The 24,457-nt window shown below is 32.2% G+C and overlaps 1 protein-coding gene across 1 annotated transcript in view; it reads right to left on the bottom strand.

Moving 5' to 3' along the window:
* Positions 1-23,851, bottom strand: part of TMPRSS15 (transmembrane serine protease 15) — a 138,580-nt gene extending 114,729 nt beyond the window's left edge. Inside the window, exons 1-3 of the mRNA XM_074302039.1 lie at positions 23,842-23,851; positions 19,722-19,852; positions 14,941-15,008 (exon numbers count right to left, since the gene is read on the bottom strand). Of these exons, the coding sequence (XP_074158140.1) occupies positions 14,941-15,008; positions 19,722-19,852; positions 23,842-23,851 (209 nt within the window). The remainder of the gene's footprint in view (positions 1-14,940; positions 15,009-19,721; positions 19,853-23,841) is intronic.
* Positions 23,852-24,457: the final 606 nt, after the last annotated feature.

Raw genomic sequence — 24,457 nt, 5'->3', positions numbered from 1 at the left:
GAAATTCTGAACACTGGCAGTTCATTAATATAGCAAGAATTTATTAATAGAAGGTCGATGGCCACCTCAGCTATATTAGAGACAAAAATGTGTAGAAGCAGGCTTTTAAAAAATTACAGAACAAAGAAGAGGACCAGGGAGAACATGATTGGTAGTAAGCCAGACATCATCGCAGAGATAGAAAGATTATGATTCAATTTTCTAAAGAAAACAGGCTAGTACCCACGTGGGGCTAATGATCCCAGGAATACTGATTGATTTATGGGATCCATCTTGCATCCTAAAATCTTTGCTACTGCATCAGAATTTGCAAAATCCCTAACACCCAGAAGATTTATTAGGGTGATAACAGCTTTCCTTAATGGTGTAAGGACAATTCAGAGACAATTCTTAGAGCTAGTTTTGGGACTAATGGCATAGAAGATGACAGTTCTTTCCTTTTAATTATAGTGACTTATGGTCAGGTTCACCTTTAAACTAGCTCAGAGGGAAAAGCTAAATTCCTGAACTTAACTAAAGAACATAGAAAGAAGATTTAAGCACATACAGAATCAATATGAAATCAACACAATATTGAATCAATTACAAAGTAGAATTAATTTGAATTTCTCAATCTCATTCTGCATTCTAAGCCCATCACCTCACTGTAATGTGTAGTATTATCCGTTCTCTGAAATCTTGAATGATTTTACTGTATTGATCATAGTTCTTACAGTTTTCAAAGTTGTTTCTTTTTTTCCAGTGTTGTTATTATATGAACTATTTCCGGGTTATGTTCATTTTGTTTTTAACCAGTGTATAAAATTTTCAAAATTATTCATTTTTTAATTTGTTATTACATTATAAATTGTCCTTCAATAATGCTGATTTCACATATCAGTTCATATAAATCTTTTATGTCTTTTTTAATCATCTACTTTTTCATTTCTTAAAGCAATATAATAGTCCATCACATTCTTATGCCATAATTTATTCAGCCATTCTTCAATTGATAGGCATCCCCTTAGATTCCAGTTTCTTTACCACTACAAAAAGAGCTTTTAAAAATATTTTTGTACAGATAGGAACTTTTCCAATTTTTTATATTTCTTTTGGCTGTAGACCTGGCAGTGATATAAATGGCTTAAAGACAAAGAGCTGTTTAGTAACTATGTATCATTTCAAATTGTTTTCTAGAATGGTTGTACTCATTCACAGGTGTACATCAACATCTCTTCCAACATTTATCTTTTTCCTTTTTTGCCAGGTTTGATAATCTTATGGGTAAAAGATGAAATATCAGAATTGTTTAAATGTGTCTTTCTCAATTATTAGAAATTTGGAACATTATTTTCATACAGCTATAATTACCCAGGGTTTCTTCCCCTTAGAACTGCCTATTCATATTCTTGAACTGTTTATCATTTGGGGGATGGCTTTCTTTCTTAAAATTTGAATCAGTTTCTTATATATCATGGAAATCAGACCTTTAGCAGAAAAACTTAATACAATGATTTTTCCCAATTAATTGTTTCCTCACTAATCTTAGCCTTATTAGATTATGCAAAAAATTTTAAACAATGTCAATAATGACATAAAAAACAGGGAGAATCATATTTGCACAAGTATTTGTCACTCTTCATGGAGTACACCTTTCATGCAATCCAAATAAAACAATTCCCTATTAAGGTTGAGCTTCTATAGAGATTGCTATTTGCAGATGACATTGTTCTGATTATATGAAGACCCCAAACCTTACAACGCCTATTTCATAAGATCTTCAACTATTCGAAAGATCACCCTAATAACACATTCAGAAAAGTTAAATGGAGAAAAAATACCTAGATTTTTCTAGATTGTAACATGCAGATGCATTATACCATAAAGTACTATAGTACTCTCCAAACTTGTACTCATAATTACAAGTTGTTTTTATCAGAAAGTGGCTGCTTTTCTGAGATTCTAGGATATACAGTCGTTCTGTACTTTGTAGTTCACAGGCCCATATTAATGATCTTCCCTATGATAGTCAATACCATAGTACTAATATTTTATTGTAACTATAATATATTTTCTCTATACTCTTCCACAAATATGCAGCATCTCTTGTAGGAAATGGAAACAAATTTAGGGTACAACAGTGGGGAAATATACATATAACTATAATAATAATATATAATAATATAATGATTACAATGAACATTTATATAACACCTTCAGGATTTGCAAATATGCTATGTAATTTGATCCTAACAATGACCCTTTGAGGTACATGCTATTATTATCCACATTTTACAGATATGAAAATGAAGCTAAAGATGACAGGAAAAAATAATGACGAATGTTGGAGGGGATGTGGGAAAACTGGAACACTGATACATTGTTGGTGGAACTATGAACTGATCCAATAATTCTGGAGAGCAGTTTGGAACTATGGTCAAAAAGTTATCAAACTGTGCATACCCTTTGACCCAGCAGTGTTACTACTGGGTTTATATCCCAAAGAGATCTTAAAGGAGGGAAAGAGACCTGTACGTGCAAGAATGTTTGTGGCAGCCCTCTTTGTAGTGGCCAGAAACTGGAAACTGAGTGGATGCCCATCAATTGGAGAATGGTTGGGTAAATTATGGTATATGAATGTTATGGAATATTATTGTTCTGTAAGAAATGACCAACAGGATGATTTCAGAAAGGCCTAGAGAGTTGCATGAATTGATGCTGAGTGAAATGAGCAGAACCAGGAGATCATCAAGAATATACAATGATCAATTCTAATGGACATGGTTCTCTTCAACAATGAGATGACTCAAACCAGTTCCAATTGTTCAGTAATAAAGAGAATCAATTACACCCAGAGAGAGAAATATGGGAAATGAGTGTGGACCACAACATAGCATTCTCACTCTTTCTTTTATTGTTTGCTTGCATTTTTGTTTTCCTTCTCAGGTTTTTTTTTTCTTTCTAGATCTGATTTTTCTTGTGCAGCAAGATAACTATATAAATATGTATACATATATTGAATTTAACATATATTTTTAAAATATTTAACTGGACTACTTGTCATCTAGGGGAGGGGATGGGATGGGGGGAAGGAGGAGAAAATTTGGAATAGAATGTTTTGCAAGGGTCAATGTCGAGAAATTACCCAAGCATATGTTTTGTCAATAAAAAGCTATAATAAAATTTTTAAAAGAAAAGATAATTAAAAAAAAGAAAGTTGAAGCTGAGAGATTATATGACCCTTTCAAAGTCACATAGTTATTAAGAGTAATAAAGGGATCACAAGAGGTCCATGGTAACTCATACTTCTGATACTAAAGAACTACATGACCTTTCATTTTATGATAAATGGACACAGGATGGGGTAATGAAACAGTTTGTTTTCCACAGAGACCTAGAATTCTGAAAGAAATGAACAAAGTTGCTTAACAGGTAAATTCAACTAATCAGAAATGTGTCCTTGTATCCTTTCCTTTTTCCTTTTTCCCTTTTCCCTTTCTCCTTTCTCCTTTCTCCTTTCTCCTTTCTCCTTTCTCCTTTCTCCTTTCTCCTTTCTCCTTTCCTTTCCTTTCCTTCCTCTTTCCTTCCTTCCTCTTTCCTTCCTTCCTCTTTTCTTCCTTCCTCTTTTCTTCCTTCCTCTTTCCTTCTTTCCTCTTTCCCTCCTTCCTTCCTTCCTTCCTTCCTTCCTTCCTTCCTTCCTTCCTTCCTTCCTTCCTTCCTTCCTTCCTTCCTTCCTTCCTTCCTTCCTTCCTTCCTTCCTTCCTTCCTTCCTTCCTTCCTTCCTTCCTTCCTTCCTTCTTTCTTTCTTTCTTTCTTTCTTTCTTTCTTTCTTTCTTTCTTTCTTTCTTTCTTTCTTTCTTTCTTTCTTTCTTTCTTTCTTTCTTTCTTTCTTTCGGGGTTAAGTGACTTGCCCAGGGTCACACAGCTAGGAAATGAAAGTATCTGAGACCAAATTTGAACTCAGGTCCTCCTGACTTCAGGGCTGGTGCTCTATTCACTGTGCCACCTCCCCCCCCATGTATCCTTTTCAACCACAGTTTAACCATAAACCCCTATCTAGCTCAAATTAGTCAGGGCCAATGACCTGGAAAAAGACAAATATGGAATGAGCATGCTTAATAGACTAATTGTATATTAATCAACATACCCTGTAAGAAGAGTTTTCCATCATTTTTGAACACGGGATGCATGACAAGGGAGGGGGAATATATTTGAGAGGGCATGAAGAAGGCAAAGAGGGAAGTTCTATTATTTAGCAGAATATTAACCAAGCAGGAATGACTGGGAGGAGACTGGATTTGGTTAATGGGACATGGTAGGGGTTTGGTTAAAAAAGCATCTCTCTCTTCTGTACCAGTGCTCTTCTACCATAAGGACTTGCCTGCTTTCTTCAAGAACATAATAAAATGCTTCTTCACTTACTCCAGAGACTTTGTTTTCTTCTGGGCATATATATCTTCTGCTGAGAAGAAAATTCTGCTTAAAAATGACAGATAGTAGGGGGAACTACTTCAATGCTGGTGAGCTCAGCTTTTTAAGGCTATCTGTGGTGAGACTGATTTCTATCTAGCCAATAGTACTGCTTCTTCTAATTCAATCAAGTAATTGAATAATTCACAAAAGGATAACAGATAATGAGTTACTATTTATTCCTACAATTCCTACTATTTTTCGTAATTTGGCAAGATGTTCCTGGATATTAAGATGTTAATCATTTTTGTATGTGAAGTTAATACATCTTAAAACTGCAGTTTATCTTACAATCTTTAAGATACCTTTCAGGACTTTTTGTGGATCAAATGAGATAAAATTCTTTTAAAATATTATATCATTATATAAAATGACATATTACTATTATGATTCTTATAATGTGGAGGGGAAATGGTGCAGCTTTGCACAGTGCACTAAGACTTGATTGGTTCCTGCTTCCTTTGATTCAATTTCCTGGTGATCCAAAGGCATTAAAAAATCTCACCCACACTATACTTTTCTAGTTAACTAGACTTATTTTCATATAGAAATGAAGTTGGGCTGAGTGTGCAGAAGCCACTGTATCCTTTTTGAATATCCTTGTTGTTGTTGAATATCCTTAATTAATTAATTAATATTTAATATTTGGATTGACATGGGTACCCTCACTGGCCATCTGTCATATATTATACTTCAGAAATCCTGAGGGAGGAGTAGAAATTGTATAACAAAGAAAGATTAACTGTATCACCCCTAGTCATTTGTTAACATTCTGTGTATTACAATGTATTTTACAGTTAAATGGACTTATCAATTATATGCTCTAATTTTATCTCAGCTATACTTCACAAAATGAACTAGGAGTAACAGAAGATTATTTCAAAGAAGTCACAGATTGAAGATAATACTAATATGAACAAAAATATGCAGAGTTAATACTTTTATGACTAATATTAGCTCTTTGCTATCTACATTATAAAGTAAAGTGATGATATATTGAAATGTAACAAGGTCAAACAAAAAATTAAGAAATATTAAGATTATTTGAAATAGGATTTGTATCTACTTTTGCCTAAATATTTCTGTATATAGAAAATATTTTTAAAAATACAAAACATAAGCACATATTGAGAGAAAAACTTAAGTTAAACAAGTGGAAGTACTAACTATTATTTTACTCTAGTGGGAAAGTGATCTCTAAAAACTATTTAAATATCAAGTAATTTGAAGAATTACTAGTTAGGCATTTTACATTTCACCTTGGCTCCTCACTGGCTTTTGACAAAACAGGCCATGGATGGATTCAGCCTCTAGTTGGTAGTCATCTCCAAAGTACAGCTAGCTTTGGTTTATTCCACTTCACAGTGAAGTAAGAGATGATCTTAGCCTACAATATGAATCCTGGCAGATAAAATGCCTATGGATAGCCAAAAATGGAAAACCAGAGAAAAGAAACTTTGTAATCTAGCTGACCCACCTCCATCATTGATAGAACATATGAGAAAAAGCTGTTATGGTTTTGATCTTTCATGATATGCTGACAGTGTTTTGTTCTGAGAAGAATAAAGCCATACTAAATATTACTTTTACAAGATTCAGCCCAGTCTCAGTTACTGGTATCAGAGGCTGAACTACAAACAACTGGATTAAAGAATGCCTCAAATATGGGACACAAGATTTTAAGCAAAGTATAATATGGAATTTTCCCCACACAATTTTACATTCGCTTTACTCATGGATTATTTTATAAAGAAAGTAAATCATGAAAGTGATTTAGCAATGGTTTCCCAGGTCATACTCCAAGACTTTGACATACTATCTGCTCAACTTCTCTCCCTTTATGTTTTTCATTAAAGACTAGAAAAGAAGAAGTCAACTGGAAAAAAAAAGAAAAAATCTGGAACATTTGTGTTACTATTAGTTCTATAACAGGAGAATTTTATGTATTTAAACTTTCAGTTGTATAGTTACTCACTTCTGGGCAATGTGGAATTACGTCAAAGGCTTTAGGATATGTTCTATGAAATGGATCCCAGGATAACTGGATAAAGCTTTTAAAATTATGAAGTAAGTTGCATTCTCCCCTAGAGACATTAAGTTATGTAAAGCAATGCTTCATATTGAATTAGAGATAGTATTAAAATATCTGATGACTTCCCAAGAAGGGATATGAAGAAGTATAGGCCTAGATATCAGAAACTTTGAGTTGGGTAGATTCAGAGAAAGCAGAGTTGCCCAAACTATCTGAACATTTTGATTAGTTTAAGTAATTATACTCTAAGCAGCAGGATTTGGGTAGAGTAGGGTCTAAAGTCTGTTGACAAATTCCCATTGATTCCTCAGAGAGTATGGGACAATGAGAAAAGTTCCAGGGTGACTCAAAAGAAAATTAAAGATAGAACCAAGATGGAGGGAGTACAATGAACATTTTTGTCAAATGATCTTTCTACGAACTATTGTAGCTAATAGAGTGCTAGGTCTGGAGTCAAAAGACCTGAGTTCAAATCTCATATTGGGACAATTTATTAGATATAAGACCCATATCCTATTCTAAGCCCTCTGCTCCTTTAACACTGAAGCTGCTAAATCTTATGTGATCCTGATTGTTGTTGCTATTGTTGTTCAGTAGGTTGGTTGTGCCATAATCTTCATGATACTATGGATCATACTGTCCTTGGGCTTTTTTTTTTTTTTTTTTTTTTTTTTTTTTGACAAAGATGTGAGAGTGCTTTGCCATTTTCTTCTCCAATGCACCAAGACAAACAGAGGTTAAGTGACTTTCCCTGGGTCTCATTGAATATTTAATGAATTAGAAGATTTTCAAAGCATTCCTGATGAAAAGTACAGAATAGAAAATTTGGCATTCAAAAAAAATACTCAAGAGAAGTACAAAAAGGTAAAAATGAGTGAGAAAATCATAAGGAACTTAATGAGAACAATTTCAAATAGAATAATATATTTTATGTATATATATATATATATTTATATACACACACACATACATATATACATATGTTCTTAACTATGTGGGACACCTTCCCAAAAATTAAAGATGTGTTATTTTGTAGTCAGAAATCCAAAAGGGGAACGGAATAATATCTTTGGAAATGCTAAGGATAAATAACAGTCAAAACATGAATAGGAATTTCTTCCTTTCAAAGGAAGAAATCCAAACTATCAGCAACCAAATAAAAAATGCTCCAGATCATTCTAGTGATGCACCTAGTCCATGGGTGAACCAAAAAGGGACAGCAGTCAGTAGTTTCTCAATAAAAGCTGAGAGTCCCAGAGAATCAGGTTGGTAGCAGAGAGTAGGTAATGAGGCGATAGGACTTATATGAGAGAAGATCAGATTCATCTGAAGAACATTTTCATTGGAGAGGAATTGCATATCATGATTGGCAATGGAGACTTCAGGGTGTATTTAGTATGAAATGGAGTTTGTGTACTGGAGGATCACTTTCTCTGAGAGAGATAGCATCCCTCCTCAGAAGAAAGATTGAACTTTTAGAGTCAGCACATAGATTGGTGCCAGTGGAGACAGCATAATGAGATCAAGAAGTAAGATTTATTTGAAAGATAAGTTAATTTCTACTTAAATTGATGCCTCTAAATATGAATCATAAGAGAATAACTGATGACACCTGATCTGCAAAGGCGATAAAAGAAATGGATTATAAAAGAAAGCCCAACCCTAGTTCTCGAGAAGCTTTAATTTCATGAAAGATATAGCAAAAAATAAAGAATAATAAGAATAAAGCACATGAAACAAAATAAAATTCAGAAAACATTAAAAGGAATGATAAATAATAGGCAGTATTTATCAATAACAATAAAAATAAACTAGTGTTTAAGGAATCAGAGACAAACCAATGTCAATACTAAATAAATATATGCAGAAAATGCCATAGCATCTTAATCCACAAATAAAAAGTTAATACAATTGCAAAAAGACATATATAATAGCATAATAATTGTAGGGGCCTTTCATTTTCCTCTATCAGAATTGGACAAATCTAACAAAAGTGAATAAAAGGAAAAATATGGACCTGAACAAACCATTGAGAATTTTAGAGTTAAAAGCCATATAGGGAAGATGGGAACAAAATAGTAGAGTAAAAGCAGGGATATGACACAATGAGCTATCCCAAATTCCTCTAAAAGCAACTTTATAATAATGAATTATGGAACATCAGAACCACAAAAAAATGGGGTGAAACAATTTTCCAGCCCGGTTGGCAGGAAAGGTCTGTCTCACTAGGGTAAGAGTAGAACACAGTCTAGTAAAGGTTGTGCCTTGGTAAGCCAGCAGCAGGACTTGGAAGAAATTAATTCAATAACAGCTGCTTCTAGAGCACTCAGTCCACAGAAATAATAGTGTCTGACAACTGGTCAGGAGAAGATTATAGGGGATCTTTTGCTGGCACTGAGTCAAAATTTTGTTGCATTGCCCAATACATGGTTCTGAGTCCTAGAGCAAGATTGCTCACAAACTAAAATGTGAGACCACATGGGGAACAGAAACCCTGGTCACAGTTCTAGAGTAGGAAAAGGTGATTATGGTCATTCTCAGGCTATAGTACACACCAGAAAAGCAGTGATCACAGCTCTCCTTAGATCATATTTTGGAAGAATTTAAAACTTACCTACCACCAGAACTAGCTCTGAAAAAAAAAAAAAAGTTGAGACAGTGACCCCTTCATTCCAATTGCAGGGCCCAATTTTAACATAAAGATAAAAATCAAGAAAAAGGATTCAAAAATGAGCAAACAGCAACAACAACAACAACAAAAAGAATCTAATTATAGGAAATTACTATGGTGACAGGAAAGTTCAAAACACCAATTCAGAAGAAGACAATAAAGTCAAAATAGCTATATCCAAAGCCTCAAGGAAAAATGTGAATTCCTGAAAGAGGTCAAAAAAGAATCTTAAAAACAAGAGAGGTAAAGAAAAAACTAAGAAGATCATGAAGAGTAAATAGTTTGGCAAAAGAGGCACAAAAAATAAAGAAAACAGCATCTTAAAAGATAGAATTGGCTAAAAGATAAAAGAGGAACAAAAACCCAGGGAAGAAGAGAATACCTTAAAAAGTAGAACAGGATAGATAGGGAAAGATGTAGAAAAATTCACTGAAGAAAGAATTCCATAAAAAGTAGATTTAAGCAAGTAGAAACTAATGATTCTAAGTAACATCAAAAAACAAAACCAAAAGAATGAAAAAATAAGAAAATATGAAATATCTCATTGAAAAAAAAAACTGACTTGAAATATAGATCCAGAAGAGTAACTTCAGAATCATTGGACTACCTGAAAGCCATGATCAAAAAAGGAGTCCAGACATGATATGCCAAGAAATTATCAAGGAAATTTGAATTTATATTCCAGAACTAAAAGATAAAATAGAGATTGAAGGAGTCCACCAATCACCTCCTAAAAGAGATCCCAAAGTGAAAACTCCCAGGAATATTTTATCCAAATTCTAGAGCTACCAGGTCAAGGAGAAATTTGCAAGCAGAAAGAAACAATTCAAAACTCATGGAGTCACAGTCAGGAGATTTAGCATATTCTACATTAAAGGATTGGAGAACTTGGAACATGATATTCTAGAGTGCAGCAGTCCTAGAATTATAACCAAAAATCTCTTACCCACCAAAACTGAGTATAATCCTTCAAGGAAAAAAAAATACAGATATTTAAATGGAAGACATTTATGGTAAAAGACCAGGACAGAATGGAAAATTTGACTTTCAGATACAAGACTCAAAAGATGCATTAAAAGGTAAGCAGGAAAGATAAAGCAAAAGGTATTCAAAAAGGTTAAACTGTTTATGTTCCTACATAGGAACATTATACTCGTATCTCCTAAGAACGTTGTCATTATTAGGGTAGTTAGAAGGAGTATACATACATAGGTGGCACAAGGTGTGAGATGGCTATGATGGGATATACTTTTTTTTTTTTTTTTTTTTCTGAGGCTGGGGTTAAATAACTTGCCCAGGGTCACACAGCTAGGAAGTGTTAAGTGTCTGAGACCAAATTTGAACTCAGGTCCTCCTGAATTCAAGGCTGGTGCTCTATCCACTGCTCCACCTAGCTGCCCCCTGATGGGATATACTTAAAAAAATAAAAATAAAGGTTGATAAGGAAAGATGCACCAGGAAAAGAGGAAAGGGAAAGGTAGTAAAGAGGCAAATTATGTGACATAAAATTTTTTTTACAGTGGAGGGAAAGATGGGAGAATTGAGGAGAAGCACTTCAGTCATTCATCTGGGTACAGAAATCTAGCTTAACTGTACAGGAAAATAGAAGGGCATAAGGATAAGAAAAAGGGGAAAGGCTGATTGGGGGAAGAGAAATTGGGGGTAGTAAAAGTCAGAAGCAAAATATTTTTGAGAGTTGATAAAGCAAAAAGTGTGAGACTAGGATAAACGAGAGAGGGGAGAAATTGGAGGGAAATACGTAGTAATCATAACTATGAAAAAAAATTGACAGCAAGTTTCTCTGATAAAGACCTTATCATCCAGTTGTGTGTGGATCAAGTATTAATTAAAGAGATAATAATCTTGGGGAGTAAATAAATTTCCTGGGGCAAAATACCAAAATTTCTGGGGTGCGTTTAAAGCAGTTCTGAGGGGGAATACATTACATATGTTTGAAACCAAAAGTTACCATTATATGCAATGATGAAATACTAGCAACATTGTCAGTAAATATGTGAATAAAACAAGAGTATCTTCCTTTCTAGTTATTTGATACAATCATACACATGCTAGTAATAGTAATAAGAAAAGAAAAATACTGAAAAGTCATTAACAGAAACAAAGAAGAGATAAAGTAATTCCTATTTCCTGACATATATTGGTTTACTTAGAAAACAAAAAATTGATTAGCAAAGAGATTGAAATAATAAATAGTTTCTATTAAATACAATAAAATAAATTCACAAAAATCAATAGGTTTTCAATATAGCAAAAACAAATCCCATGAGTAAAAATAAAAAGAGAAATCTCATTCAAAATAACTATAAAATGTATAAAATATCTAAAGTTCACTTTACGAAGGCATACTTTAAAACTGTATTGCTATAATTACAAAACAATTTTCAAAGACATAAAAAACATTAATTAAATGGAGAAAGATTCAGCCATTAAGCCTAAGTTGGGTCAATTAAAAAAAAAAAAGCAATCATACTATCTACATAATAAGTTGAGGGGAAATTTTCATATTTAATGATATATCAATCAAATTACCAAGAGAATACTTTTAAATTCTAGACAAAAAAATTCATTTGGTAGAGCAAAATATTAAAAAAAAAGGTTAAAAGAAAAAAGAAAGGAAAGAAGCACTTTCATATCTCAAATTATAGACTAAAGCAGGACTAAACAAAAATATTTAGTGCTGATTAAAACATAGAAAAGTAGATGAGGGACAGACTAAATAAGATAAGAGTCAGAAAAAATGGGGGCCCAGTTTGTGATATATCTGATAATAAATTAGGGCAAGAATTCCCTATTTGACAAAAATTTCTGGGAAATTGAAAAAGTTGGCAATAATAATAATAATAACAATATTTTTACTTGGGCAGCTTAGGTGGTACAGTGGATAGAGCTTGGGGTCAGGAAAATTTGAAAATATGACCTTAGACACTTGTATAATTCTGGCCAAGTCACTGTGCTTGTTTCAATTCTCTCATCTGTAAAATGAGCTGCAGAAGGAAATGGCAAACTATCCCAAATAGGGTCACAAAAAGTCACACAAACTGAAATAATGGAAAAATAACAACAGCAAAAGATTTATTTAGCACTTTAATGTTTGGAAAGCACTATACATGTTATTTGATCAAATTTAGGCCAACAATTTACACTATATATTATAATAATCATTTCCTTCTATTCTTAAACAGGCATAAAAATGATAATAAAAAGATAAAATAAATAATTTTAATTATGTGAGATTGAAAAACATTGAAATGGAAATACCACTAGGTTCTAAAGGACATAGTTGATTGAGAGAATGTTTTTGCACAAATTATCTCTGATAATGTTCTGAGATCCAAAATATACAGTGTCTCAAAAGATAGTCTTCTGAGACTGCATTATCTTTTAGACTATCCCATGTAAGAAGGCGCTAACAAAAAAAAAAATCAAACATCAAAATTCATTCCCCAATTGATGAGGTGAAAGGATAAGAACATTTTATAAAAGAACTTTATGAAATTTTTTTTAAAAACTATATGAAATCAAGAGTTGGGAGAAGAGGTATTCTTGGGTTCCAGCATGTTCTCACTTCATTTAATGGTAGCTTTTGATTTTAGATGATTGCTGTTTTTGTGATATTAAAAAGTTTTCTCTATGCCAATATTTTTAGGGTTTATTGTTTATTTATTTGTTTGTTTTTTGCCTAAAAGGTTGTTGAACTTTTTCAAATGATTTTTCTACAACTTTTGAAATTATCAGATGGTTTTGAATTTTTTGGTTTTTAATATGATTAATTATGTTGATTATTTTCTAAATATTGCATCCTTGATATAAATTCCACTTGGTCATAATGAATGATTTCTTAGACAAATCATTGCCTGTTTGATGGGATTTTTGAATAAAATTTTTGAGGCGATAATCATTAATACATGTTATAGGCCAGAACTTGAAACAAGGTACTAAGTAGAAACAGGAGACAACTGTTAAATCTAGTTTAGCATTGATTTAATCCTACAACAAATAATGGTTTCCTAGTGATATAATGATTGGTGAATACTCAGTATGGAGCACATAAGCTAGAAGCTCTCAGGGCCAGAGAAGACAAGTGCCCTAGAAGCTCTCAGAAGCTGAGAAAGATTCATTCTATTGTCCACCTTTGTGGTGGCTGGAGGCTGAAACACAAACCTTTGGAGATTCAGGGAGATTCAGAAGCCAGAGAAAGCAGGCGGGAGCTTAAGCTCAGGAAACGAAGGAGAGAGATAGGCCTCTAATAAAGCTAACTTGGCTCCAGAAAAGGAGACAAGACTTTGATAGAGACAATAATACCTGGCTGTACTTATGGTGATTACTGAACTGAAACGAAGGCTATCTTCAGAGACCCCAAGAAAACCTCAACAGAGAATATTACATTTTAGAGAGAGCATTACAAATACCAGCATATGATTTTTCTTTTGTGTTTTGTATTTTCCTGTTTTAGGTATTAGAACTGTATTTATCTAAGAAAAAATTCTTTTAGGGTTCTTTTAGTCTAATTTTTAGGAAACATTTATGAAGTAATGATACTAATTGTTCTTTTGATAGAATTTTCCTGTGAATCTATTGGAACCAGGAGGATTTTTCCTCCTTTGGTTCCTTTATCTATTTTCTTTTTCTGAAGCTGAGTTAATTAAAGTCTTTATCTGGTCTTCTAACAGTTTGGATATCTTGTATTTTGATGGTATTTCTTTATTATAAAGTTCATCACTGAGCTAGAAATCCCTTTAGTTTCCTTCTTTCCCAGTTGCTTCAAAATCTTTGTTCTCAATCCATTGTTCTCAATCTTGTTTCTTTGTAGATTTGCCTTCTGGTTCCCATTTTTCTATTCTCCATTTCTTTTCCTGTGCAGGTCATAAATTATGTTCTTATATTATTAGTTTTTCCTTTAAATTCTTTGGGAACAGCATGTTAAGATTCTATGTTCTCCTTAAGTTCCATGTCATCCTCTGTCTTATCAAATATTGAATCATTTTCTTTGCTTAGTTCATAGATTCCTGAAATTGTTTGTTAGATTTTTAGGCCATGATTCTTTGTGCTATTAACATTTTTCCTATTGATTTATATAGTGATGTTTGAGATCTCTAAGTTCTCTCTTTCCTGGGATCTTTGGTAATTTCTATATTTCCCTCCTTTTGCTCACTTTCTGACTCCCTCCCTAGGGGATAGATCTCAAAGAATCTGACTCTTCTATTATGAATAATTCACATTTCACCATCCTAGGTGTCTGCTCCAAATAATTTCTGGGATGATAGACCTATATCTAATTGGATGCTGAATACTTCTTTATGCTTAGTGGAGTGCCACACAGACCGTGGTATACTGTTCTGTTGTTCTGTATTGCTCCTTCTGTTTCTCAGTTCTCAGGTCACTGACAAGTCAGAGATCTCCCATACTGTACCTACAGGGTTGCTTTCAATAGCTTGGAGCCAGGATCACTAAAGTACTAGAAAGGAGGAACAGTTGGAAGGTAGAGTTAAATTTTGTTGTTATTATATGTATCAGGTCTTTAGGTTTAGGAGAGAAATGAGAATTATGAAAGCAAAAGTAGAAGGTTTTTTCATTATCAATGTAGGGGGAAGGATGAGGAAGGAGGGATAGAAGGGAGATTATTGTTGACTCAAAAATTTTTAAATTATACATATACACACACATACAAAACACACACACACAGAATCTGTACAAACTGAATCACATTTTCCAATAAAATTCTCAGCAGTGACTACTTCAATCTTTAGAAAAACTGAGATATACTCACTTGAACTGCAAAACTTTAGAACCTCTGTATTCATCCTTCAAATGACTTGTTAGAAATATTTCATCTACCTATAAAAGTAAATGTGTTAATTTAGTATTTCATTATATCTCTCTTGTGATCATGCTCAGATCTGGAATTATGGTACTACTTGATCAGGAAAGTTAATAATCAGTTTTATGATTAGAAGTTTGATAAACTCCTCAGTCAATGTGATGAGATATAGGGAATAATTCATTGCTTGGAGGTAAGTAAGAAGAGTTTAACCATAGAGTATGGGTAGGATCGGAGACCACTTACTGATAGGACATAAGAAACCTAAGATGATTGGATAATGAAGACTTAAGGTAATGCATTTTATGGGCAGTCCTTTTTGCCCATTTTATGAAAAAAGCAGGCTTTGATATTGAAAAAATATAAAAGTTTACCTGTTCACCATTTTTTCATTTCTCTCTTGATCTCAGACTTTCCTTTAACATTATGAAGACAGAAAAGAGTGCAATAACATGGAACTATATTCTGGGGTAAGAAAAAGATTGACCTGTACTTGACTTCAGTGCTAACAGTTTGTCCTTTGTTATGGAAGAGGATCATGATATCAGGGAAGTGATGCCATGACATTCAAATGAATTGGATTTAAATAAAGGAAGGCTAGGCAACATCACTAACACAATTTTTTCTTCTTCTTGCACTAAACGAGAGAATGATAAAATGGGAAAGGGACCATGAATGAGAAGTGGGAAAAAGAAAGATGTAAAGACAGCAGGTGCCATGTCCTCAGAGACTGGGAAAGGTATCTCTGTCCCACTAGATTTTGGATCTCAGTCAATCCTCAGGCAAATTAAGAGGGCTTCTGAGACATTAGAATTGCCTTTATCTATCAATATAATCCATAGACATGGTTCTTGTTCCCCTAGGGTCCCAAGTTTAGGTTTGAGAATTATCAACTCTGAGAGTTTGAGGATTGGACCCTCCAGAAAAATATATGGATTTTCTGATACAGTGTGCCCCTTGGAAAGAGAAGACAGCAATCTTGCATCATGTCTCATTTGGAAAGCAAGATCTTTAGGTTGCTCAGATAATACAAAATTAATGGGAAGAGAAATATTTCTTTAGCAGCCTCCAATGTGTATTTTCCTTTAGAGGGGAGTTAACTACAGGATTGCTTTATGAGTGTATGAGGGACTGTGTATGAACATGTGACAGAGAAGCATTTCACAAGAATGAAGTCCTGGAAGCAACACCAAGTTCAGTTCTCTTCTGTATAAGGTGGAATGTTGATGGGCTGAGTACTTTAAATGTGGCAATATCTGATAATGAGATCCTATGAATCCTTTTTAAAGTGTGAAATAAAGGATTATATATTTATATGTATTATAACTAAAAGAGAAAGAGAATGAGAGAGAATGTGAAAGTAAAACAGAGAGTGATAGCTATGTAGTTTAGTTGATTGAGTGCTGGGCCTAAAGTGAGTTAAAACCTGAGTTTACATATAGCCCTAACATTTATTAGCTATATGACCACAAACAAATCACTTAACCTTTGTTTCCTTGATGTAAAATGAGGATAAATGGTCTTATTTCTCAGAGTTGTTATAAGGATAAAATGAGATGATATTTGGAAAGTCTTAGCACAGTGCCTAGCACAAAGTAGGTGCTAAATAAGTTTTAACTATTATTATTATTATTTTGTTGTTGTTAATGTACATGTGACACAGTGAATATTTACGTAGGAGTTAGTCAGTCTATTGCCCACATTTGGAAAGATTTAGATATGAGCTATATGAGTATAATGGGATATTTTTCTTTGAGCATCTCCAGGGGGGAATAAGCTAAAACAATTTAATAATCTTTTGGGTCTACACTTAATATAAACCTAGTCGATGAGTCCTAGTCCATGAGCCTTTGGGTCACAAATTATACTTTTAAATATTCTAAAGTATGAGTTCCTTCCAAACACCTTTAAAATAACTCTTCAAATCAACTTTTTGGATTAAAAAAAAATCCAGAATGAGCTATTTTTCCAGACTAACTCAATTTAGGTGGATGAGAGTTCTGTGAAACTTTCCACTTTTTAACTGTGGAAGAGGCCAGTCTGGAGCCAGGGCAGCAGCACCATCACTAGAAGGAATGGGTTGTAGGGATGGTTGTGATAGTGGTAGTGGTCAGAGTAACAGCAGTATTGGGAGTTCTTAGCTCAGAAGTAAAGGTGTCAAACAATTGGTCAGAAAGAGATTACAGGCAACTGGTTATATGTGATGCTAAATGGAAACTCTGTTACCTACACATAATTCTGGGTCAAAGTTCCAGGACAGAGAGGAGTACTTATGGTTGGTTACAAAAAGAACAGGAACCCTGGTGTCAGTTCCAAGGTATGAAAGAACAATAGCATTTATGACTGCTGGACAGCAGTGGATGTAGTCAAAGTTCCAGAACCAAGAGGGGCACTAGCACTTATAGCTTCAGGGAAACAGGGTCTCTTCCTGCATAACACAAGCAGGAAAGCAAGCAGGAAAGCAGTGACACACTTTTTCACAAATCACATGACTTTGGAAGCACCAAAAATTTGCAGACTTCAAAACTAGCTAATTAATTGCACTCAAAGACAATAAGAATGTCTGGAAGAATTAAAGTAAAAGATTAGTGATAGAGAAAAAAATTAAAAAGAAATGAGAGTGACAAAAGAAAATTATAAGAAGAGAATTAACAGCTTGGTAAAAGAGAGACAAAAATGGTGGGAAAATACTTTTAAAATCAAACAAATAGAATTAATCTAAAGAAAAAATAGGTGTAAAATATCACTTAAAATAATTTCTTAAAAATTAGGACTTGGCAAGTGGAAGCTAATTACTCCATGAGACATAAATATGAAAAAAATAGAAGAAAATGTGAAATATCTCATTGGAGGGGCAGCTAGGTGGTGCAGTGGGTAGAGCACCAGCCCTGAATTCAGGAGGACCCGAGTTCAAATCTAGTCTCAGACACTTAACATTTCCTAGCTGTGCGACTCTGGGCAAGTCACTTAACCCCAGCCTCAGGGGAAAAAAAAAGAAATATCTCATTGGAAAAATGACTGATATGGAAAATATATTAAAGAGAGATAATTAAAGAATTATTGCACTACCTGAAAGCCATAATCAAAGAGCTTAGATATCATATTTCAAGAAATTACCAAAATATCTTAGATATCTTAGATTAAAAAGGTAAAATAAATATCAAAAAATCATCAATCATTTCTTGAAAGAGAAATGAAAATGAAAACTTGGAGGAATAGAAGATTATTATAGTATTTCAAAGCAAAAGTATTTCAAGCAGCCTGAAAGAAACAATTCAGTTATCTTGGACTCATAGTCAGGAAGAGAAGAAGGCTTGGAATATGATATTTCAGAAGGCAAAGACATAGGATTGCAATCAAGAATAACCTGAAAGGGGGGGAAATGGATATTTAATAAAACAGAAGACTTTTCATCATTCCTGATGAAAAGACCAGAGCTGAAGTGAAAATTAGACACACATGACAGAAAGATACACCATAGTTAAAATAAAGAGCTGGAGTAGAATCTATTATGCTTCAGCAGAAGTTAAAAAAGGCAGAAGTAGCTGTCATGATCTCAGACAAAACAAAAATCAAAACAGACCTAATTAAAAGAGATAAGAGAAGAACTTATATTTTACTGGCCATTGAAGTGATATTAAAATTTTTTACAGCTAATTTCTCTGATTTCCTCAAGTAACTGAGCCAAATTAGAAGTAAAAAGTAAAAGCTATTGCTCAAGTGGTAAATGGTTAAATGATATGAACAGATAGTTTTTAGAAGAAGAATAAAAGCTATCTATAATCACATGAAAAATACTCTAAATCATTACTGAAATACAAATTAAAACAACTTTAAGGTCTTACTTCATACCTATCAGAAATGACAAATGCTGGAGGGGATGAGAGGAAAATAGGTACACTAATATATAGTTGGTTTGAGTTATGAATTAGTCTAAACTTCCTGAAATACAATTCAGAACTATGCTAAAAGGGCTTTAAAACTATGCATGCCATTTGACTTAGAAATACCACTACTAGGTCTGAACCTTAAAGAGAGAGATAAGAGAAAAAGAAAAAGTAAAAGGATGTATAAATACATTATTTATAGCAGTTCTTTTTGTGGTGGCAACAATTTGGAAACCGAGGGAATGCTAATCAATTAGGGAATGGCTGAATAATTTTGGCATATGACTATGCTATATATGTACCATAAAGAATGACAAGCAAGTGTTTTTAGAAAAAAAAGACAATTTTTACAAAGTGAAATGAGAATGAGGAGAGCATTGTACGTGGTAATAACAATGTTGTAATAATGATCAACAGTGAAAAATTTGACTACTCTGATCAATGCAATGCCAAAGAATTTAGGATGAAAAAAATGTTGTCCACCTCCAAAGAGAGAAATGATAAACTCTGAGTGCAAATTGAAGCATAATTTTGTTGCTTCTTAAATTTTTCACATGTTTTGCATGATTTCACATGTATAATTGATATCACTTTGCTTGTCTGGGTATAGAGTGCAGGAGTGAAAGAAAATTTGTAATTTAAAATCTAAAAAGAAAAAAAATGTTTAAAATAAATAATGAATGTCTAAAAAAGAAAAAAAAATAAATATCCTAAGGTAGTATAATTGATTTATCCAAATCTCCTTTAAATTCAGAAAGATAACTTTATTGCTATTTTAATGAATAATTAGATTATTACATGCTATATAATGTTAAAATAACTAAAGAGATACAGGAGCCCTACCATTTGCTGAAGGTCATAAGCAAGAACTTTGAAATCGGTTGATAATTTGTCTTCTAAACTTGGAGTATATGTTGCTCCAGATACTATTTTAAACATTCCTCTGGCTTCATGACTCTTGCCAAATATAGTATCTAAAAAATAAAACAAAAATTTGAAGCATATTAAAAAATATAACATATATATTTTAAGGACAACCATAAATGTGAATAACTATTTCTTTCAATGTTTTTGAATTTCTACTTCTCTTTAATGTCAGCTGTCTTTTTCCTTATGAAAATATTTCTATACTGTTCATTTTTCTTGATTTTTTCCCTACCCTCCCTTTTTTAGCTCCCTCCTATTCTCAGCCACAAACTTTTTTCTTTTCGTCCCTGTCTCTATTGTTCTCTCTCCTCCTTTCTCCCTTCCTACCCTTATCCTATTTATTTATTGCTATGTTGGCTTAATCAATTTTCACCAATTAATAATTGATAGTACCAGGAAATATTGGGGGGAAATGAACCATTAAAACCTTCCAAGTCACGTGTAAATAGAACTACTAACATCTAGGAACACTGCAGGTTTTCCATGTGCCCTATAAAGTTTTGCATATGTGTTACTTTTGATGCCAACTTTAAAGATGTTGTTTACAGTGTTATAATTATGTAATTGGCATGTAACTTTTCCCATCAGATAAAGTTCACTGCCTTCAAAGAAATTTCATGGAAAGGGCCAAAAAGTTTCACTGGAAAAACACAAAAAATTTTCAAAATGTATGCATGATAATAAATATAAATATTTATGTCTTGATCAATAAACTTAGCTTAATACTTTCACCTGGTATATTTTGATTTTAAAGTAAATTTTACTTAATATATTTGAACTTATATTAAGTAGTATTTCTATTTTATTATTTTGTTTGGGGGAGGTATGAAAAAGAAAACTAATTATAGCTAAGTAGTTCAAATTTGTTATAGTGAATACAACAGAATAAATTACTTTTGGAGAGTCCATTACCAATTAACTTTTTTTTTTTTTTTTTACTGAGGCAATTGGAGTTAAGTGACTTGCCCAGAATCACACAGCTAGGAAGTTTCTGAGATCAAATTTGAACTCAAGTCCTCCTGACTTCAAGGCTGCTGCTCTATGCCACAAATTTTTCATTTTTTAAATTTAAAAAAAAGACAATATTCTTTAAAAACAATCTATCATTTTTTGAATATTATATAATTGTAATATTAAAGATGTTACAATTATAAACTACTATTTTAAGATTAATCATGATCATAAATGATGTATTAAAATACATAAAATATCTCATTTTATTATCATCATAATAAAATATTAAACTTTTAAAAATATACTTTTTAGTTTTCACTTTTTTTTATTCCTAATAAGTCAGAGGCTTTCTTGTTAAATTTCTTTTTTGTTTTCATATTTAAAGAATAAATAATTTTGCATGGGGGGAAAGCTAGGTGGCACATTGGACAGAGTGTTAGGTCTGGAGTCAAGAAGACACATCTTCCTGAGATCAAATATGGCCTCAGACTACTAATCAGACCTCCTAGTTGTGTGACCCTGGACAAGTCCCTTAATCCTATTTGCCTCAGTTTCCACAACTATAAAATGATTTGGATAAGAAAATGGCAAATCATTCCATTATCTTTGCCAAGGAAACCTTAAATGGAATACAAATTTGAACATGAATAAAAATGATTTCACAATAACAAAAAAAAATTTTTTTTTACTTGTTTGGTAACAGGTTTTAAATCAGAGGAACCTGACATTTCTGCTATCACTTTCTTCATCTGTCAAACGAGGGAGGCTGGATTAGATGTCCTATTTATTTCCACTATATTTTCCCCAAAATACACTTCTTTAAAATTCTTATATCTAGAGTTGCATACATATTTATATTTCTTATATTAAGTTTTGCTCTAATGAAATATATATCCTGTGACCATAATTACACTATTTAAGTTAACCAAGAGCAAGGAACAAAGTCTTTATTAAAATTCAGGAATATTATTCTGATTACCTAAAGGAAAATAACTTTTTAGTAGTTGATTTTTATATTTTCCAAGTTATGTAAACTTGTTGAGATTTCCTATTACTCTTATCTCTATATTTTAACAGAAAACTCTAATTCCATAAGCATAGCTCCAATAGTTCTTTTTTTTTAAAGTTATTTTTAACTCTTGGATCATCTCTGTATACTTTGGTTCAATTAGTTCATATTTATTCTACACCTGTATTTGCTCAAAGATACTTTTTATTTGTTTGCATAATGATTTTAAATTGCTATAATTAGTCATAAGATCATAAAATTAGAACTTCATAAACCTCAAAGATAATTTATTCCAATATTTTACCATAAGTAAATTGAAATTCAAAGAATTTAAATAATTGTTCCATGTCAATAACTGGTCATATGTACAATGTTCTCTTAACACTACAGCTAGGATTTGAATCCAGCTTCTCCGAATGTAATACAGAACTCCTTTTTTTTTTTAAATCATATTATATCACATTTTCTCAGCCCTATTCATTACTATGCTTGAGAAAGGCACAATAGTAAAACTTTCACTTTAAATTATTTAACACAGATAGTTAATAAGGCTTTTACATTTGAGTGAGAAAAATAAAAGATTATAAATCTTAAGGTATGCTAAAATTTATTTTTATAAATATTGAAAATCTATACTGTTTAATTTTACTTATGTAAATCATTCTTCTAGCCCTTACTATCTGGATTAAAGTTCAAGTTTTATGAGGCTTCTTATTTCCCCAGTAATCTATGAGGAAAAATGTACTTTATAAAAACATGTAGAACAATATTATCTATACAATGTAGAAAATGAAAAAAAAAAAAAGTCCCTGTGCAATTGAGTACAAAATGTCAAAAATTCTAAGGAAATAGCATTTAACTTTATATCACTTACCTTCTCCAGATTCCTTGATTACTATCCAGGAAATTGTAATTAATCCACTGCTAATTAGAACCAAAAAGACAAAAAGAGATGTAAGCAAGACTTCATAGTCATTTAAAAAATGACCTTTCAAAAGTGAGGGTTTTTTCAATCTCATTTTAATTTTATAAAACTAGCATCAGTTCCACTGAAAAGAAATGCATATGGGTTTGGATGATCACCTTTAGAAATAGGAAAACATTTCAAATGGAAAGATATTTATAGAAGTTTGGCAAAGTAATAAAAACATTAATTAGTGTTTCTTAGTTGTCTTTCTTATATCTATAATTAGGGAGCTTTAGCAATGCAGTTAATCTTTAGGGAAATATCCATGAATAATGAGAATTCTAAGGCTGTAAATGTTAATTATTGGCATTGTCTAACAACATACTGTTTGTAGATGTGAACAGTTTGTCATTTAAGAAGTACTGAACAAAATATGAGATTCATGTTAAGCAGTACAGTGTTCTGTAATGATTAGTGATATTGCATAAGAGATCAACCTTTTCACCCCTGACTCAGACCATTATTCTTGAATTTGATGAATTCTCTATGTGTAATCAGAACTGTAGAGCAGATTCAGCATACATGTTTAAATATAATCACATACATACATATACTTACACATACATTTGGCATTTTTATAAATTTACTGTACTGTATATGTTAATTAACCCTCCAGTGTACCTCTTTATGGGTTACAAAGTCTCACCAACATGAGATTTAGGTTCAAATTCAAAGCAATTAAAATGACTAAATCGTTTTACAACAATTTGATGACTTAAAAGTAATCAATTTATATGTTTCTTTGAATCTCAAAAGAGACAAGAGGACAAAATACTAATTGCTATTTTAAGACGCATAATGAATAAGGATGAAATTATTTTATTATATATGTATGGAAATATATATTTCTGTATCAAACTATTCTATATAATTCTATATCTATCTGAATCAGATGATGCTAACAAAAAATTAAGAAGGAAAATATAGCCATATACAGAAGGATGGAAAAATTAGATTTGAAAGCCCTTTGGATGAAAATATTAGAAAATATACATATTCCTCAATATCACATTACAAAAATGATTATGTGCTGACTTATAAAAATCCAGAAATAACAGCCCTTGTTAAGGAAATATTGGTCTAACTTTAATCTATCAAATCCATACCTCTGATCATCTTTGCCTCTCTTATTTTGTTAGTTGTATAATTAAATGTATATGAATATATATGTATGTATGTATGTTATAATATAATATGCTATTTTATTATCATTAAATACTGTAATTTATATTATTATAATATAAATACAGATTGATAAGATTACAGACTTGATATTTTTCAACTTCATATGTGCCCTAATAAGTAGCAAAGGTCTTTGCAAACTCTATGTACTTAATAAATATTATTTAACATATTTAACATGTATAAGACTGCCTGCTATCTAGGGAAGGGGGTAGAGGAAGGGAAGAGAAAACTCGGAACAGAAGTGAGTGCAAGAGATAATGTTGTAAAAAATTACCCATGCATATGTTCTGTCAATAAAAAGTTATAATGATAAAAAATAAATAAATATTGTTTAATTCAATATAATGAACCACATATTATGAAATTGAATTTATATTTTACTTTTACAAATATTTATATTGTGAAATTGATGAATATCAAAAAGACTACATTCCCACTTGCAAAAGAGAACAGAAAAAGGGAGTTATATATGAAATCATGAATTTTTATAAGGTATAGTTTTGTTTTTTAAAGTCTATAATAAATATAACATGTCAA

The sequence above is a fragment of the Sminthopsis crassicaudata genome, chromosome 3, assembly GCF_048593235.1.
Source record: "Sminthopsis crassicaudata isolate SCR6 chromosome 3, ASM4859323v1, whole genome shotgun sequence".
Classification (NCBI taxonomy): Eukaryota; Metazoa; Chordata; class Mammalia; order Dasyuromorphia; family Dasyuridae; genus Sminthopsis; species Sminthopsis crassicaudata.
The sequence above is the reverse complement of the archived record's forward strand: the minus strand, read 5'-3'. Positions and strand labels throughout refer to the sequence as shown.